The sequence below is a fragment of the Mobula birostris genome, chromosome 9, assembly GCF_030028105.1.
Source record: "Mobula birostris isolate sMobBir1 chromosome 9, sMobBir1.hap1, whole genome shotgun sequence".
NCBI classification, from domain to species: Eukaryota; Metazoa; Chordata; class Chondrichthyes; order Myliobatiformes; family Myliobatidae; genus Mobula; species Mobula birostris.
The window spans coordinates 76,431,703-76,452,002 of record NC_092378.1 but is presented as its reverse complement, the minus strand read 5'-3'; the positions used below and the strand labels follow the sequence as shown (position 1 = coordinate 76,452,002).

Here is a 20,300-nt window from a genome sequence, read left to right as displayed (position 1 = left end):
TTAAGTTCATAGCTTTCTGGAATCTGACCTCACAGCTTCACTTCGGGGAAGAATAACATTAGCTACACAAATTAAATGGCTGACTGAGACAAATTGAAAGAGTAGCATTTTAACATAAACACTTCAGTTTACACTGGATAAGGGCATCATGTAAGGTTAAGAACTTTTTTGTGTGCGCTTTAAACCTCACTACGACATCTGTCTTGTCTGGTTTTACAAACATGTACTTAACGCCATGGCGGTTTCTCCGCGGGGTGTTTTCTTCCAGGAGATCATTATTTTTCATAAACTCCAAAGAAATGGGTTTTCATTGTATGCGGGAGGTTTGAAGAGATCGAGTGAATCCGTCATGTCTTTAAAAAAAAGATCCAATGTTCTGAAATCTGATATGTTGTAGCCACAACTCATGCTGAAGTTAAACCAGAAGTTAACACACCACTTTTGTCAACTAACTGCAGGAATGTGAGGAAACTTTACAGCAACTTTCTGGCCACTTTCACCATCACCGGGTAATCTCCCCTAAGCACCAACTGAACCCCTTCTCCCGCCCTCCTGAAAAACATTCGGCGGCAGGGATTGGCCAAAGAAACTGATATCTAAAGAACAACTTCTCAAAAATGTTCATGGATAAACAACGGTATCAAACTCCTGTTGTCAGAGAGGCCTGCCTTCGTGCAGTTAACCCTTAGCTTACCGGTTCCATAAGGAATCCCTCGAGGAGAACGTTGATAATCTGGAGGCTGAAGACTTCATGGTTTACTCGACTACGAGTACCAACTACGTGGAGGAAAGCAGCGAAGTTCGCTCCTGCAATATCCAAGTGAAGATGTAAATCGCAGGTTACTTTTACAACCTGGCTTCACAATAACGGTTTGCTGCTCACTCACTAAAAACACGGGAGAAAAAGGATCTTGGACTATCCATATGTAACACCCCCCCCCCCCCTCCACCAACACAGAGAAAATGTTTGTCTTTCTATTAGAGCTCTTACAATCTATTTAAACACTTAGAAATCACTATAAAATCGAATAACATATCTGGTAAAAAAAAGTTCCAAAATGGTTTACTTGGTTGGTTGAAAAAATTTTACCATGAAGTTTCAAATTTCAGAAAGTACTTATAAACTACGGTATATAGGAGTCGATAGCGTATCATTAGTTCATCTCTGCAGTTTAAAGATTTAAAAGTAACAGTTTACAGTTGAGAAAGTTTAAAAGATCTAACGGGTTACCTTGCGAAGGACAAAATAGCAAAAACGTGCCATACTTTCGGATCACTTTCAGATTTACATTATTAATGACTATTTTTAAAGGTTCTAGCGCCCCGCCACTAACCAACTCAGTGTAAAGAGTTTCCCAGACCACGCCTATAGTTTTCAACAACCTACCAATACTGAAACTGATTTTGTTGCTGACTTAAGTTTATACACAAGAATATCTGCCATTATATCATTTTCATCTTCAGGTTCGATCGCCGGAGTCTGTGCTTGAGTTTTACAGAAGTTCCGTTAAACCTCAGCTAGCAATGGAGAGAAGAGAATTGTGATTTGCGTCCATATCCGTTCCTTGTGCTCTGTGGAAAGTTGGGAATCAGAAACGGAAGGAAAATTCACCATGTGAGCGGGACGGAATACAATGGAAAGAGATGTAGCTGACAGTGGAAACTCCAGGAAATCGAGCCATTCAGCGGAAATCAGACAAACGTAAAAACACACTAAGAAACTTCACAGGTTCAGATTTGATCACTAATCTGCCCGTTGTTTTTCATCTGCAATGAAACCGCATTTCAAATAACAGGAATACTTTGGTAATTATATTTAGCCTAATTATAAATTTTGGAATACTGTATACTAATACAGGACAAAGACAGTGAAAGTTTACCATATTGATCAGTAAACACGACGCGCAGTTAACTTTGTTCAATTTCAAAAGTTAAAAGCACAGTTTACAGAAAAATACCATCGTTTTAATCGGTTGACATTTTAAACAATGATTAAATAAGTGGTGACAATATACATAACGAAGTGATTCCACGAATTGTACCTCTAGCACTTTAAAATTGGTGGCAAGTGCACATGTCACTAAGATTCTGAAGAGGAATCCAGAGTTATGAGGAAGGAAGGGTTAGGTTGATCTTAGAGTGGGTCAATAGGCGGACATAATACCATGGGCCAAAGGGTCTGTAATGTGCTATTATGTCTAGGTTGTATGTCCCAAAGGGGAATCACTGAAGCTGTCTCAGCTCATCCAGATATGAAAAGTTACAACTATCATTAACTGGACCTCTCTCCTGCCTAACAAACAACACTCCAAAAATTTATTAAAGATCTTTACCTACATTCCTTATCCTAAAATCCATCAATCATTCCTTTTGTGAAGAAAAGCTTTTAATTTTATTTTAATGCCCCCTCCCATCATCACCAGCATGTGTTGTGAAATTTGTTAACTTAGCAGCAGCTGTTCAATGCAATTCATAATCTAACAGAGAGAGAAAAATAATACAATGTTTGTAATAATAAATAAATTACAATATACATATATTGAATAGATTAAAAATTGTGCAAAAAAACAGAAATAATATATATTAAAAAAGTGAGGTAGTGTTCAAGGGTTCAATGTCCATTTAGGAATCAGATGGCATAGGGGAAGAAGCTGTTCCTGAATCACTAAGTGTGTGCCTTCAGGCTTCTGTACCTCCTAGTACCTGATGGTAACAGTGAGAGAAGGGCATGCCCTGGGTGCTGGAGGTCCTTAATAATGGACGCTACCTTTCTGAGACACCGCTCCTTGAAGATGCCCTGGGTACTTTGTAGGCTAGTATCCAAGATGGAACCGACTAAATTTACAACCTTCTGCAGCTTCTTTCCATCCTGTGCAGTAGCCCCTCTCCCCCATACCAGACGGTGATGCAGCCTGTCAGAATACTCTTCATAGTACATCTATAGAAGTTTTTGAGTGTGTTTGTTGACATATCAACTCTCTTCAAACTCCTAATGAAGCATAGTCGTTATCTTGCCTTTTTTATATGTTGGGACCAGGTTAGGTCCTTAGAAATCTTGACACTCAGGGACTTGAAACTGCTCACCCTCTCCACTTCTGATTCCTCTATGAGGATTGGTGTGTGTTCCTTCGTCTTACCCTTCCTGAAGTCCACAATCAGCTCTTTCGTCTTATTGACGCTGAGTGCAAGGCTTTTCTGTGGCACCATTCCACTAGTTGGCAATGGTTGTATCATCAGCAAATTTATAGATGGCATTTGAGCTATGCCTAGCCACACAGTCATGGGTATAGAGAGAGTAGAGCAGTGGGCTAAGCACACACCCATGAGGTGCAATGTTGATTGTCAGTGAAGAGGAGATGTTATCACCAATCCACACAGATTGTGGTCTTCTGGTTAGGAAGTCGAGGATCCAATTACAGAGGGAGGTACAGAGGCCCAGGTTCTGTAAGTTCTCAATCAGGATTGTGGGAACGATGGTATTAAATGCTGAGTTAGCATCCTGACGAGGTGTTTGTATTGTCCAGGTGGTCTAAGGCCGTGTGAAGAGCCATTGAGATTGCATCTGCCGTTGACCTATTGTGGTGATAGGCAGATTGCAATGGGTCCAGATCCTTGCTGAGGCAGGAGTTCAGTCTAGTCATGACCAACCTCTCAAAGCATTTCATCACTGTCGATGTGAGTGCTACTGGGTAATAGTCATTATCTGCATATTTACAACTTATACTGCAACTACTCAATTAGGCTACACAAAGTTCAGCAAACCCTGACACTGATTGAGGATTCAGGATCAACTTTTTCACCATGTCATCATCATCAGGTGCCATGCTTTGAGCTTTGACTACCATGGCCCACACACTCCTGTTTTGGGTCAAGTGGATCAATTCATTGGTATTCATTTCCAGTTCTCTGGCTGGTGTCTCCATCATTGTTTGTCTTTGCCTTCCTCTTGCTTTCTTCCCTTCAATCTTTCCCATAAATACCATGCATTCTAACTCCTCTTTCCTAATCACATGTCCAATGAAGTTACGTTGCCTTTTCATTACCTCATACATTATTCCTCTTTTTGTGCTGGCTCTGTTCATGATATCCTCGTTAGATATTCATTTCATCCATGATATTCTTTGCATCCTCCTCAAAAACCACATCTCTGCTGCTTCAATTTGTTTCCTCATGTTACTAGATTTTGTCCAACATTCTGATCCATATAACATAACTGAATAAACGTAACATTTCAGTGCTCTGAGGCGGGTTGTCATGCCTAGTGTAGTGTTGGTCAGTATTCTTGTCATTCTCGTAAAGGTGTCTTTTGCCATCCCTATTCTTCTTTTGATGTCCATGTCGCACCTGCCATCTGTTGTCACCCAGCTTCCCAAGTAGCAAAAGTTCTGTACTTGTTTTATGTCTTCACTGTTATTTTCAGCCTGCAGATAGGATTCTCCTTCTTTTTGGATATCACTATACATCCTGTCTTTTTGCAATTGATAGGTAGACTCATTTTTGCACTTCCTTCAACAACTATATCAATTTAAGTTTTGTAGTTCTTCCTCCGTACTTGCAATTAACACAGTGTCATCGGCATATCTGAAATTATTGATGCTTTCACTGCCAACTTTGATTCCCAAGATGTCTCTTATTTTTTGTAATATCGTTTCACTGTACACATTAAACAAATCTGGGGAGAAAACACACCCTTGTCTAATGCCTCTCTTGATTTTCGTAAACTGACTCACTTCTCCATCTATTCTTACAGCGGCAGTTTGTTCCCAGTACAGATTTCTGATTAGGCAGAGGTCTTTCGAATCTAGATCTAGAGTTTCCTGTAATATTTCAAAGAACTTGTTGTGCTTCACTTTATCAAATGCTTTTGTGTAGTCGATAAAACAAACAAACCTTTTTGCACTTGAATAGCTCATTCTGATAGTATCCTTAACATCAATATCGTGTTTCTTGTACCTTTGTCTTTCATAAAACCACATTGTTCTTTACCTATTTCAACTTGTATCTTACTCTTAGCTCTTGTCATCAAAATTCTTAGAAATAGCTTAGTGATATCACTCACTAAACTCCTGGTTCTATATAATTCACATTCTATTGCTCCAGGTTTCTTAGGAAGAGTGATAAATGCTGATTTTTTCATCCCTTCTGGTGTTATTCCAGTCTCATAAATGTCATTGATTAAATCAGTAAGTTCTTCAATTCCATCATCTTCAAGGGTGATAATTTGTTCTATTACTAATTCATCAGGACCTGCTGCCTTTCCTTTCTTCATCTTATTTATTGCATTACGAACTTAAGATTTTAAAATACTTGGACCTTCAATGTTCTTTTTAATTTCTGGTTTTTCACCTCGACTGTCTTTAACAATTCCTGAATATACTCAGTATGTTCATAATCTCATCTTCTTCCATGATAATGGTACCGTTCTTTGCTTTCAAACATCCACCTAAAGAACAGAGGAGCTTTTTACCAGTGATATTCTTGATTTGTTGATGTAAACTTTTTGGGTCAGTAATAGGGATTCTTTCTATTTGCTCACATTCCTGGGTTAACCATTCTTCTTTGGCTTTTTGACATAAACTTTTAACTTTTTTATCTAAAGATTTATATTCCATAGGATTTGCTTTCTTCAGTCTCCTTTCTGCCATTAGATTTTTGATTTCATCTGTCATCCATTTTTTCTTTGTGCTTTTTTCTTTTTTAGGAATCATTAACTTTGCTGATTCTCCAAGGCATCAGAGTTAAACTTCATTTCTACATGATTGCTATCATCTTCAACAGATTCTATGGCTAGACTTTGAAATCTATTTCTTACTTCAATTGTAAATTTTTGTCTTAAGTTTTCTTCTTTAATTAATTGCAAGTAGGCAAGGGATTGTTCAGGTTTTTGCTTCTTTAGTTTTTTAAGTTTTACTTTTACGTGACATGTTACTGGGTTACGGTCACTATTATAGTCTGCACCTGGATATGTTTTACATTGAGTCACTGAGTTTCTAAATCTTTGGTTTATAGTAATAAAGTCAATTTGATTTCTGGTGCTATCACCTGGGCTTTTCCAGGTCCACAAGTGTCTTGGATGGTCTTTAAAGTAGGTATTCATAATGACCTAATTATTCATCTTGCACCATTCTATCCATTTCTCGCCTCTTTCATTTCTTTCCCCAGTCCGAATTTTCCTATGGTATTTCCATCAGCACCTTGTCCTACTTTAGCATTTAGATCTCCCATGACAATAAAAATATCTTGAGAGTTTCATCTATTCTTTGCTTGTTCAAGCTCTTCATAGAATTTATCTGTACCCTCATTTGTTCCATCTGTTGTTGGTGCATATACCCGTATAATTGTTAAATCAAATGGTTGTCCTCTGAATCTAACAAGGAGCACTCTTTCTGATATTGTCCAATGTCCTAAAACACTTTTTGCCATGTTTTCATCCATAAGAAATCCTACTCCATTAGTATGGGATGTTCCACAAGAATAAATTAGTGTTTTATTTCTATTCTGACATGTTCCAGCACCTATCCAATGAATTTCACTAATTCCCATGATGTTAATCTTTAGTCTTTGCATTTCATTTATCACATTGTCCAATCTTCTTGCTTGATATAGGGTTCTTACATTCCAAGTGGCAATAATTTTCTTTTGTGTTACATGAATTTTATGAGCAGTAGCTTGGTGACAGTCGGGGATCCCCCGCTGCCCAGAATCAACCCTACCGAGCGAAGCATCTTCAGAATTGTCTTGAAGATCCTCTTGATGCTGTTGTTGTGCAATAATTTTTGTGAGTTTGACTATGGTTTTCTTAGCAAATAGATTCTAGAAAGCTAGTATCTAGCAATTGCCTTCCGTTGGGTGAACTGAAGAAATCGCCATTTCTCTTCCAAAATGTTCATCCACTTATACTATAGCCATTGTCATTTGAGGTCGTAGCTCATCTGCCTGTTCCATCGTAATTTCAGTTACTGAACCTGCCGGATCTGCCGTTGGCCTTCGCTCGTATCCTGAGCAGGAAACCTTTCAGGTGCTACTGTTCCAGGTCAGAACGGCCCTGGGAGCAATAAATGACTAAGCTCCCCAAAGCTCTGAAAGTCCCCAATCAGAGGCTCATCACCGGTTGCAGTTTAGAGTCATACCCGGGACCAACATATTTATATATATTAGCAATTTGCTGTGGTGTGTTGGCTTGACATGCAACAATAAAACAAAAAGAATAGAGAATTATATAAAAATAAAGTTAGAGGTTAAAGTACAGATAGGTAATAAATATACAATATAAACAGCATTATAAAAAACTGTTTAAAGTACTTACTGTGCAGTGTAGTGACGAAGGAAGTAGGTTGAGGAGTGTGGGGTCTAGCTGGAGTGGTCAATCAGATTAACTGCTGGGGGAAGAAACTTTTAGGTTGGTGTGAAGTTTTTGTTTTAATAGCCCTATAGCACTTTCCAGAAGGGAGCTTTTGGATGGTAAGCTGCAGCCATTGACCTTCCCTGCTGACCTGACAGTTCACTACAGTTTTTGTATATTGTGAGAGGATGTTGTACAAAACCAGACAGTAATGGCTGATATGAGGATGTTCTTTATGATGGCAGTGTAGAATTGAACCAGGATGTTCTGGGGAAGATGGAATTTTACTAACTGCTGCAAGAAATACGTTCAGACCATCTTTACTAAGAGGGTCATAGGAAGCATGTGCATGGGAAGTTTACTATCCACAGTTTCCCCTCCGTGTCGCATGCCATCCTGATTTGGAAATATATCATTGGTCCTTCAGTGTTGCTAGGGTTAAATCCCAGAACTTCCTGTCTTGCAGAACTGTGGGAGCACCTTCCCTTGAAGTCCTGCAGCAGTTCAAGAGAGCAGCTCTCCGCCACCCTCTTCAGCACATTTCCAAAGGTTAACAAGTGCTGGCCTTGCTCAGACTCTAAAATGTCAAAGTCTAATTAAATTTATTGTAAGTACTTTAAGATTCATTTTGTTGCAGGCACTTGCTATCATTATAAATAAAATTACTTATCTTAAACTCATATTCTAATTGATCTATTTTCAAAAAATATGTATGTGTAGTTACACTCACATAAAATACTGGAGGAACTGATGATGGGTCTCAACCTGAAATGTCAACTGTTTTTTCCTCTCCATAGATGCTGCTTGACCTGCTGAGTTCCTCCAATGTTTAGCGTGCATACCCTGGATTACCAACATCTGCAGAAACTCTTGTGTTTATGTAAATATAGATCTATTCTATATATTGACACTGAAATTTCTTCACTGTTGCCATATGTAAAGAACTAACCAATAACGTTTCTCCAGTGATCATGAAAGCATCTTCCCAGCAGAGTATTTCTCATTTGGCTGAGTAAGTTACAGCTTTTTAAAGGTGTGTCAAAAAAACGATGCTGTATAATCTTAGCATAAGCAGTTATAGAAGAGTGTCCCCACAAGATCATTTAGAGTTTTCCCCAACCAGAAGCTCTGCATAAACCATGAGACCTACAAACTGCTGAGAGCCAGATCAAAGGCATTCAAGTCTGGTGACCAAGAAGGTCTGGAATGCTGTCATCTCTTATAAAGTTAAATCAAGTGACATAGGCAACAATAAAGCTTCACTTTCAGATGAACTCAATGCCTCTATGCGCGCTTTGACTGTCAAAATATGGAGGAGCCACTGCAAACTCCCACAGCCCTGATGATCCTGTGATGTCAGTCTCTGATGCTGACATGCGAGCAACCTTCAGGAAGGTGAACCGCGAAAAGCATCTAGCCCAGATGGGTTACCAGGTCAAGTACTAAAGATCTGTGCTGATCAACTGGCCGGAGTATTCACTGAGTTCTTCAACCTCTCACTTTGGCCTTCTGAGTTACCCACCTGCTTCAAGCAGGCTTCAATTATACTGGTGCCAAAGAAGAACATCGTAACCTGCCTCAACGAATATCGTCTAGTAGCACTTACATCCACAGTAATGAAGTACTTTCAGAAGTTGGTGATGAAACATATCAACTCCTGCCTGAGGACAGACTTGGATCTGCTCCAATTTTCCTACCAGTGCAACTGGTCCACAGCAGATGCATTTCATTGGCTCCTTATTCAACTCAGGAACGACTGGACATCTAAGATGCATACATCAAGATGCTCTTTATTGAATACAGCTCAGTATTCAGACCCATCATCCCCTCAAAACTAATCAATAAACTTCAGCGTGGCCGAGACCGTGGCCTCAATACCTCCTAGTGCAATTGGATTTCCTCACTTGCTGACCCCAGTCAGTTCAGATCAGCAACGACATCTCCTCCACAATTGCTATCTGCACAGACGCACAAGGCTGTGTACCTAGCACCCTGCTCTACTTGCTAGACAGCTCCAAGCCATATTCAAGTTTGCTGATGACACCACTGTCGCAGACTGAATGAAAGGTGGTGATGAATCAGTATTTAGGAGGGAGATTGAAAATCTGACTGAGTGGTATATAGAATTATAGAATAGTACAGCACGTTACAGGACCTTCGACCCACATGTTGTGCCAACCCTCAAATCCTGCCTCCCATATAACCAACCACCTTAAATTCCTCCATATACCTGTCTAGTAGTCTCTTAAACTTCACTAGTGTATCTGCCTCCACCACTGACTCAGGCAGTGCATTCCACGCACCAGCCACTCTCTGAGTAAAAAACCTTTCTCTAATATCCCCCATGAACTTCGCACCCCTTACCTCAAAGCCATGTCCTCTTGTATTGAGCAGTGGTGCCCTGGGGAAGAGGCGCTGGCTATCCACTCTATCTATTCCTCTTACTATCTTGTACGCCTCTATCATGTCTCCTCTCACCATCCTTCTCTCCAAGGAGTAAAGCCCTAGCTCCCTTAATCTCTGATCATAATCCATACTCTCTAAACCAGGCAGCATCCTGGTAAGTCTCCTCTGTACCCTTTCCAATGCTTCCACATCCTTCCTATAGTGAGGTGACCAGAACTGGACACAGTACTCCAAGTGTGGCCTAACCAGAGTTTTATAGAGCTGCATCATTACATGGTGATTCTTAAACTCTATCTCTCGACTTATGAAAGCTAACACCCCATAAGCTTTCTTAGCTACCCTATCTACCTGTGAGTCAACTTTCAGGGATCTGTGGACATGTACCCCCAGATCCCTCTACTCCTCCACACTACCAACTATCCTGCCATTTACTTTGTACTCTGCCTTGGAGTTTGTCCTTCCAAAGTGTACCACCTCACACTTCTCCGGGTTGAACTCCATCTGCCACTTCTCAGCCCACTTCTGCATCCTATCAATGCCTCTCTGCAATCTTTGACAATCCTCTACACTATCTACAACACCACCAACCTTTGTGTCATCTGCAAACTTGCCAACCCACCCTTCTACCCCCACATCCAGGTCATTAATAAAAATCACAAAAAGTAGAGGTCCCAGAACAGATCCTTGTGGGACACCACTAGTCACAATCCTCCAATCTGAATGTACTCCCTCCACCACCACCCTTTGCCTTCTGCAGGCAAGCCAATTCTGAATCCAGCTGGCCAAACTTCCCTGGATCCCATGCCTTCTGACTTTCTGAATGAGCCTACTGTGTGGAACCTTGTCAAATGCCTTACTAAAATCTATATAGATCACATCCACTGCACTACCCTCATCTATATGCCTGGAACTCTATCAGGCTTGTTAGACACGATCTGCCCTTCACAAAGCCATGCTGACTGTCCCTGATCAGACCATGATTCTCTAAATGCCCATAGATCCTATCTCTAAGAATCTTTTCCAACAGCTTTCCCACCACAGATGTAAGGCTCACTGGTCTATAATTACCCGGACTATCCCTACTACCTTCTTTGAACAAGGGGACAATCCAATCCTCCGGTACCACTCCCGTGGACAACGAGAGCATAAAGATCCTAGCCAGAGGCTCAGCAATCTCTTCTCTCACCTCATGGAGCAGTCTGGGGAATATTCCGTCAGGCCCCGGGGACTTATCCGTCCTAATGTATTTTAACAACTCCAACACCTCCTCTGCCTTAATATCAACATGCTCCAGAACATCAACTTCACTCATATTGTCCTCACCATCATCAAGTTCCCTCTCATTGATGAATACCAAAGAGAAGTATTAATTGAGGACCTCGCTCAGTTCCACAGCCTCCAGGCACATCTTCCCACCTTTATCTCTAATCGGTCCTACCTTCACTCCTGTCATGCTTTTTTTCTTCACAGAATTGAAGAATGCCTTGGGGTTTTCCTTTACCCTACTCGCCAAGGCCTTCTCATGCCCCCTTCTTGCTCTTCTCAGCCCCTTCTTAAGCTCCTTTCTTGCTTCCTTATATTCCTCAATAGACCCATCTGATCCTTGCTTCCTAAACCTCATGTATGCTGCCTTCTTCCACCTGACTCGATTTTCCACCTCAGTTGTCACCCATGGTTCCTTCACCCTACCATTCTTTATCTTCCTCACCGGGACAAATTTATCCCTGACATCCTGCAAGAGATCTCTAAACATCGACCACATGTCCATAGTACATTTCCCTGCAAAAACATCATCTCAATTCACACCCGCAAGTTCTAGCCTTATAGCCTCATAATTTGCCCTTCCCCAATTAAAAATGTTCTTGTCCTCTCTGATTCTATCCTTTTCCATTATAATGCTAAAGGCTAAGGAGTGGTGGTCACTGTCCCCCAGATGCTCACCCACTGAGAGATCTGTGACCTGACCCGGTTCATTACCTAGTACTAGATCTGGTATGGCATTTCCCCTAGTCGGCCTGTCCACATACTCTGACAGGAATCCGTCCTGGACACACTTAACAAACTCTGCCCCATCTAAACCCTTGGAACTAATCAGGTGCCAATCAGTATTAGGGAAGTTAAAGTCACCCATGATAACAACCCTGTTATTTTTGCACCTTTCCAAAATCTGCCTCTCAATCTGCTCCTCTGTATCTCTGCTGCTACCAGGGGGCCTATAGAATACCCCCAGTAGAGTAACTGCTCCCTTCCTGGTCCTGACTTCCACCCATACTGACTCAAAAGAGGATCCTGCCACATTACCCACCCTTTCTGTAGCTGTAATAGTATCCCTGACCAGTAACGCCACCCTCCTCCCCTTTTTCCGCCCTCTCTATCCCTTTTAAAGCACTGAAATCCAGGAATATTGAGAATCCATTCCTGCCCTGGTGCCAGCCAAGTCTCTGTAATGGCCACTACATCATAATTCCATGTATGTTTCCAAGCTCTCAGTTCCTCAACACACATCAAAGTTGCTGGTGAACGCAGCAGGCCAGGCAGCATCTCTAGGAAGAGGTGCTGCCTGGCCTGCTGCGTTCACCAGCAACTTTGATGTGTGTTGCTTGAATTTCCAGCATCTGCAGAATTCCTGTTGTCTCAGTTTGTTCCTGATGCTTCTTGCATTGAGGTACACACACTTCAGCCCTTCTACCTTACTATCTTTACACCGTTTATTCTGCTTCTCTTTCCTCAAAGCCTCTCTATATGTTAGATCTGGCTTTACTCCATGCACTTCTTTCACTGCTCTATCGCTTCGGGTCCCATCCCCCTTGCAAATTAGTTTAAACCCTCTCGAACCATGCTAGCAAACCTACCTGCAAAGTTATTGCTCCCCTTCGAGTTCAGGTGCAACCCATCCAATCTGTACAGGTCCCACCTTCCCCAGAAGAGATCCCAATGATCCAAAAACCCAAAACCCTGCTCCCTGCACCAACTCCTCAGCCACGCATTCAACTGCCATTTTCTCCAATTCTTACCATCACTGTCACGTAGCACTGGCAACAATCCTGAGAATGCCACCCTTGAGGTCCTGTTCTTCAGCCTTCCGCCTAGTTCCCAAAACTCCTATGTGGTTGGTACCAACATGTATCACGACTTCTGGTTGCTTTCCCTCTTGCTCCAGGAGGTTGTGCACCCAGTCAGAGACATCCCGGACCCTGGCACCCAGGAGGCAACAAACCATGCGGGTGTCCTTCTCACATCCGCAAAATCTCCTGTCTGCTCACCTGACTATAGAGTCTCCAATGACGACAGCTCTCCTCTTCTCCATCCCACCCTTCTGCACCACCGGGTCAGACTCAGTGCCGGAGGCCCTGCCACCGTGGCTCACACCTGGTTGGTCGTCCCCGCCAACAGTATCCAGGACGGTAAACTTATTATTCAGGAGAATGGCTGCAGGGGTGCTCTGCGCTACCTGTCTGCTCACCTTCGCCTTCCCCCCTCTGACTGTCACCTAACGACCTGCTTCCGACAGCCTAGGTGTGACTACCTCCCTGTAGCTCTCATCTATGACTGCCTCATAGTATCATAACAACAACCTCTTACTCAACGTCAGCAAGACCAAGGACCTATTGACTTCAGGAGAGGGAAACTAGAGGTCCATGAACCAGGACTCATCAGAGGATCAGAGATGCAGAGGTTCAGTAACTTTAAATTGCTGGGTGTCACTGTTTCAGAGGATCTGTCCTGGACCCATCATATAAATACTATTGTGAGGAAAGTAAGGCAGTGCCTCTACTCCCTCAAGAGTCTGTGGAAGTTTGGCATATCATTGAACACCTTGGAAAACTTCTATAGATGTGTACATGAGGAAATCTGCAGATGCTGGAATTTCAAGAAACACACATAAAAGTTGTTGGTCTCGAAGGGTCTCGGCCCGAAACATTGAACGTACCTCCTCCTAGGGATGCTGCCTGGCCTGCTGCGTTCACCAGCAACCTCTATAGATGTGTGGTGGAAAGTGTGCTGACTGGCTGCCTTATGGCCTGGTATGGGAACACCAATGCCTTTGAGTGAAAAATGCTACGAAAGGTAATGGATTTGGCCCAATCCATCATGGGTAAAGCCCTCCCGACCATGGAACATATCTACATGAAACATTGTTGTAAGAAAGCAGCATTCATCATCAAGGACCCCACCCCCAAATCATGCTCTCTTCTCGCTGCTGCCGTTAGGAACTTCAGGACTCACACCACCAGGTTCAGGAAGGTTATTATCCTTCAACCACCAGGCTCTTGAAACAAACGGGATAACTGTAAGTTTTCGCAAATAAAAACAGCGGAGGCGGTTTATGTTTAAGGTAAACTGTAACAATTCATTTATTGTACTCCAAAAAACTGAACACAAGACGTGGTAAAAGTAATTACATCATCACACCCACCAGCCTCCGAAAATAAATCCCAACTCAATGTCAGTGGTTGTGAACATTGTATGTTTCCACCAAATACATTGCCCTACACAGGCACCGCCCCCCCCACTAGATTTCACTGAAACAGGCATTGTGATCATGTCTGGAGCTCAGATGAACCACCTGGCTCATCCAGAGGGGTGCTGACACACTCATGGTCATGTTGTGATGGCAGGGTCACGGTAGTGCAATCTTGCTGGGCTGGTTTAAAGTGATCTACAGAAATACATTCAGGTTTACACCCCTTATCTATGATCAAGTTTTTTCCATCTGTTCGAAAACATGGAATGGGACATCATAAGGTGGCCTAAGGGGACATTGGTTTGCATAGTCTGACCTCAGTGGTTGGGAAGATGTTGGAATTGATTGTTAAGGATGTGGTTTCAGGGTACTCGGAAGCACATGATAAAATAGGTCGTAGTTAGTATGGTTTCCTCAAGGCGAAATCTTTCCTGACAAATCTGTTGGAATTCTTTGAAGAAGTAACAAGCAGGATAGACAAAGAAGGATCGGTTAATGTTGTGCACTCTGATTTTCAGAATGCCTTTGACAAGGTATCATACATTAGGCTGCTTAACAAGCTATATGTCCATGGTATTACTGGAAAGATTCTAGCATGGATAAAGCAGTTGCTGATTGGCAGGGGGCAAAGAGTGGGAATAAAGAGAGCCTTTTCTGGTTGGCTGCCAGTGACTAGTGGTGTTCCATTGTGGTCAACGTTGGGAGCAATTCTTTTTATGTTATATGTAAATAACTTGGATGATGGCATTGATAGCTTTGTGGCCATGAAGGACCCAGACAGATTAGCAGAATGGGCAAAGAAGTGGCAGATGGAATACAGTGTCAGGAAGTGCATGGTCATGCACTTTGGTAGAAAAAAATTAAAATGTTGACTATTTTCTAAATAGGGAGAAAATTCAAAAATCTGAGGTGCAAAGGGACTTGGGAGTCCTTGTTCTGGATGTCTTAAAAGTTAATTTGTAGATTGAATCTGTGGTGAAGAAGGCAAATACAATGTTCGCATTCATTTCAAGAGGAGTAGAATATAAAAGCAAGGATGTAATGTTGAGACTTTGTAAAGCACTGGTGAGGCCTCATTGGAGTATTGTGAGCAATTTTCGGCCCCTTATCTTAGAAAGGATATGCTGACACTGGAGAGGGTTCAAAGGAAGTTCACGAAAATGATTCCAGGATTGAGCAGCTTGTCATATGAAGAGCGTTTGATGGCTCTGATCCTACATACACCAGAGTTCAGACGAATGAGGGGTGACCTAATAGAAACCTATCAAATGGTGAAAGGTCCTGACAGAGTGGATGTTTCCTATGGTGGGAGAGTCTAAGAACTGAGGACACATCTTCAGAATAGAGGAGCATCCTTTTAGAATGAAGATGAGGAGGAATTTCTTTTTCCAGGGAGTGATGAATTGGTGGAATTCTTTGCCACAAGTGGCTTTGGAAGCCAAATCTGTGTGTATATTTAAGGGAGACTTTGATAGATTCTTGGTCGATCAGGGCATGAAGGGAAATGGGGAGAAGGCAGGAGATTGGGGCTGAGAGGCAAAATGGATCAGCCATGATGAAATGGCGGTGCAGACCCGATGGGCCAAATGGCCTAATTCAGCTCCTATACCTTATGGTCTTATGGATGAAAACAAATGTGGTAGAATGTAATTCAACAGGGACCCAAGAGAGCTTATGAATTAAATTTATGTATCAAATGAATTGAGTGCTATAGGAATTGAGTTTACTGAGGATTGTGGAACACTGCTGAGAGGCCGACCAGGAATAAAATCACCTGGCACTCGTAACGCCTTCCTATATACCAAATCAAGATTCAAGATTCAAACATATTTATTATTCAACCTTGATATTTGCTTGCTCACGGGTAACCACTAAGCATGAAACCCGAGAGAATGCAATTGAAGTAAAAAAGAATAAAAATATAAATAAAAGACCAACACTTGATGCGCAAGAGAAAGAATTAAAAAAAGTCATGGAACAGTTGAAGTGAGCCCTGGATGGCCTGGAGTAGGCCCAAAGCCTCGCTTATCAGTTCATTCTATTAGCGGGCAGGGAACACAGCAGACGGGGCAGTCTTCATAGCCTCAGTGCCACAGAGAGAGGAGTGACCATCATGGAGAAAGAGTGAAATCGGCTCTCCGCTCAGTTTATCTGGGTTGGCATTTAAATTGACCCAACAATAGAACAGTGAAATACTCCATGCTCTGGAAAGAGGAATGAAGATTTTGGAGAGTGAGCAAAATTGGCTCTCGCCTCCAATCTGGGCCTGCATTTAAATTGTCTAACAGTGCATCATACCTCATACTAGGATCGGCCACTGCGAAGGGCTCCGGGCCTAGACTATGCCATCCAGTGAGTGATTTCCTCTAGGCCCAGATTTTGTCACCCAGACCAAATCCGGTCTCAAACTCTTTACCCAGGCCAGTTGTACGGGCTCTGAAACTCCTCTGCCCGAGCCTCAATTCAACTGTGGAAAACTGCAGGTCCTCTTTTGGAGCTGTTCTGAGCCCCAGCAGGACCCATGGAAGATGACCATGCCAACACTCATCAGTCAGAGAACCCTCAAAGCAGCCTTTAAGGAGCAGTGAATCTGTACATACGACATTGGGCTGCCGGAGATACGACGTGGTGTGATGTCAAGCCATCGGTGTCGGTGCCAGAGAGATGACCTCTGGCCACATGCTAGTATAGTCCACCATGGTAAGGATGTGTGTGAAGCTGTGAGAAGGGGGAAGCGGACCAACAAGGTCCACATTGACACGGTCAAACCATCACACAGGGACCTCAAAAGGAGCCGATGGCGCCTGAGTATGACGGTTAATTTTTGCCCGCTGGCACTCCACACAGACTATAGTCCAATCACACGCGTCCTTTCTAAGGCCATACCCCACAAACTTTAGTGCAACCAGCTTCTGTGAGGCCTTCTGGCCTGACTGCGAGAGGATTTATATGGAGTTGGAAACAGTCTGCCTCCAGTGTGTGGGCACCGTGGGACGAGGCTGACCTGTTGTGACATCGCACAGGAGAGAAACTCCAGGTTTCTCGAACTTAATGTCAGGCAACCACAGGCCCCTGACTGTTGTTTAGTAAGCCTGCACCTCTGGGTCAGTAGCTTGGTTGGCTGCCATGCTGGCAGAGTCAAAGCTGATGTGCATGGCTTCAATGGCTGGCCATGAGAGGCGGTTAGCCACGACATTACTTTTCCCCTTGACATGCTGCATATCAGTTGTGAATTCGGACATGTAGCCCAGGGGGCATTACTGCCATGCAGACCAAGGGTTTGATATTTTGGCCTTTCGTGCACAAGATGTTTGTGGTCAACTAACACTGTGAAATGGTGACATTCTCAAAAGAAATTAAAATGGTGGACAACCAGATTGAGACCGAGAAGGTCATGGTCAAACCTGCTGTACTTCCTTTCTGGAGGATGAAGCTGCTGGCTGAAGAAGGTGGACAGCTGCCACTTGCCTCTGATCAATTGTTTGTGCACATACACCCACAACATACTCTGAAGTGTCAGTAGGAGTGGGTATGGATACATTGGGGAGTGGGTGAAGTGTCAGTAGGAGTGGGTATGGATACATTGGGAAGTGGGTGAAATGTCAGTAGGAGTGGGTATGGATACATTGGGGAGTGGGTGAAGTGTCAGTAGGAGTGGGTATGGATACATTGGGGAGTGGGTGAAGTGTCAGTAGGAGTGGGTATGGATACATTGGGGAGTGGGTGAAGTGTCAGTAGGAGTGGGTATGGATACATTGGGGAGTGGGTGAAGTGTCAGTAGGAGTGGGTATGGATACATTGGGGAGTGGGTGAAGTGTCAGTAGGAGTGGGTATGGATACATTGGGAAGTGGGTGAAATGTCAGTAGGAGTGGGTATGGATACATTGGGGAGTGGGTGAAGTGTCAGTAGGAGTGGGTATGGATACATTGGGGAGTGGGTGAAGTGTCAGTAGGAGTGGGTATGGATACATTGGGGAGTGGGTGAAGTGTCAGTAGGAGTGGGTATGGATACATTGGGGAGTGGGTGAAGTGTCAGTAGGAGTGGGTATGGATACATTGGGGAGTGGGTGAAGTGTCAGTAGGAGTGGGTATGGATACATTGGGAAGTGGGTGAAATGTCAGTAGGAGTGGGTATGGATACATTGGGAAGTGGGTGAAGTGTCAGTAGGAGTGGGTATGGATACATTGGGGAGTGGGTGAAGTGTCAGTAGGAGTGGGTATGGATACATTGGGGAGTGGGTGAAGTGTCAGTAGGAGTGGGTATGGATACATTGGGAAGTGGGTGAAGTGTCAGTAGGAGTGGGTATGGATACATTGGGGAGTGGGGGCACCTGTGTCAGTAGGAGTGGGTATAGATACATTTGGGAGTGGGGGCACCTGTGGGGTCGCGTTGGAAAGAGCTCACTTGGTGTCATCAAGTGCTTTGGTCATATCTGCTGACCAATCAAACACTTGGTTAGGGGTATTGCCTTTAAGCTCACTATACAGGAGAAGCATCAGTTCAGTAGCTTGTGGAATGAGGCAATGTTAGAAATTCACCATGCCTAAAAACTCCTGTAGTATTTTAGTAGTGCAGGGCAGTGGGAAATCCATAATAGAGGTTGCTATTGATGGCAGGGGTTTCACACCTTCTGCAGAGATGCAATGGCCAAGAAAGTCAATGGTTGACAACCCAAACTGGCACTTAGCAGAGCTAATAATCAACCTTTGTTGGCTTAAGCACTTGAAAAGTGTGTGGAGTTGAGATATGTGTTCGGATTTAGTTGCAGTGGTGATAAGTATGTCATCCAGGCATACACAAATGAATATGGATGCCTTTTAATACATAGTCTATCAGCCTTTGGAAAGTCTGTGCTTTATTTTTCTCAGCCCAAATGGCATGTTCAGAAACTCAAAGAAGCAAATGGGGTTATCATGGCTGTTTTGGAATGTCCTCCGAGCACACAGGCACCTGATGGTAGCCCCAAACTAGATCGACTTTGGAAAAAATTAACTTTCTGGCTAAATGTGCCAAGAAGTCTCGGATGTGTGGGAGCAGGTAATGATTAGGGGTAGAGGCCTTGTCAGTAATCTCCACATGCACTGCAACCACCATCGGACTTAGGGACCATATGGAGTGGGCAAAGCCCAGGGGTTTTTTCAACCAGTGTACATTTCCATGTCTTTCCATGTTGGCAAACTCAGCCTTCGTGATTGCCAGCCTTTCTGGGTCTAGTTTACACGCAGGGGCATGGACTTGTGGGCCAGTTGTCGAAATCCGGTGCTCAACCCCGTGTTTTGTGAGTGTAGTGAGAATGTGGGCTTGATGAGGTTTGGGAATTCACCCAGCTTTCGAGTAAACTCATATGGGGCAGTGTATGCATTTGACAGAGTCATTGTGCGGAACTTACTGGGCGAGCAGGGTAACAACCCAAAGTCCTTGATGTCCACAATCCGGCAGTTCTTAAGATCAACTAACAGTCCTTGAGCACACAGGAATTCCACATCGAGCAGAGGTCTAGCCTCTTTAGCCAGGTCGAAGTCCCATGTGTAATGTCGCCCACTGAAACAGTGTCCCGTAAGTCAGGATCCTGCTGCTGTTGGTGATCTCCAGCGAGGCCTCATTACTATTTGCCTTCTCATTAATAGGCGATGCTGGCAGCACACTCACTTGAGTACGCAGATCACACAGGCAATATTGCCCTGAAAGAATGTCCTAAGTGAAAAGTAGATGAACCTGGCAGCTGGAACCTATGGTGTTCACAGACCTCTGATGTTCCAATGCACTGGCACTGCCGAAGCTGCTGCAAGACAGTCAGAACTTCCTAGGGATCGTACCAAAGCAAGCATGGTAAAAACGCAGGGCCGGCATCATCGGTTTCACAACTGTGGGCATCCTTATATTAGGGGCCTTGTTGACCAGGCTTATTGAGGTAGAGGAAGGAGAAGGAATGTTGCTCTTCTGGTAGCTGATTGTGGACTACCAACCATCTTATCAAGCTCCCTATAGTCCATCACGGGTGCATTAGCGAAGGCTATGGGAACCTGGTCAGGCATTTGCTGCATGAAGAGTACTTTAAAAATAAAACAAGGATGGTGATTTCCCAG

The 20,300-nt window shown here is 43.3% G+C and overlaps 1 protein-coding gene across 2 annotated transcripts in view; it reads right to left on the bottom strand.

The window, feature by feature from the left end:
* The window catches only part of LOC140202842 (arf-GAP with SH3 domain, ANK repeat and PH domain-containing protein 1-like), a 531,099-nt gene extending 529,537 nt beyond the window's left edge, over nucleotides 1–1,562 (bottom strand). The window contains exons 1-2 of one of the 2 annotated variants that reach the window (XM_072268282.1): nucleotides 1,232–1,562; nucleotides 695–807 (exon numbers count right to left, since the gene is read on the bottom strand). In XM_072268282.1, coding sequence (XP_072124383.1) covers nucleotides 695–753 — 59 coding nt within the window. In that variant the 5' untranslated portion in view covers nucleotides 754–807; nucleotides 1,232–1,562. The remainder of the gene's footprint in view (nucleotides 1–694; nucleotides 808–1,231) is intronic. The other variant, XM_072268281.1, reaches the window with a different exon arrangement.
* Nucleotides 1,563–20,300: the final 18,738 nt, after the last annotated feature.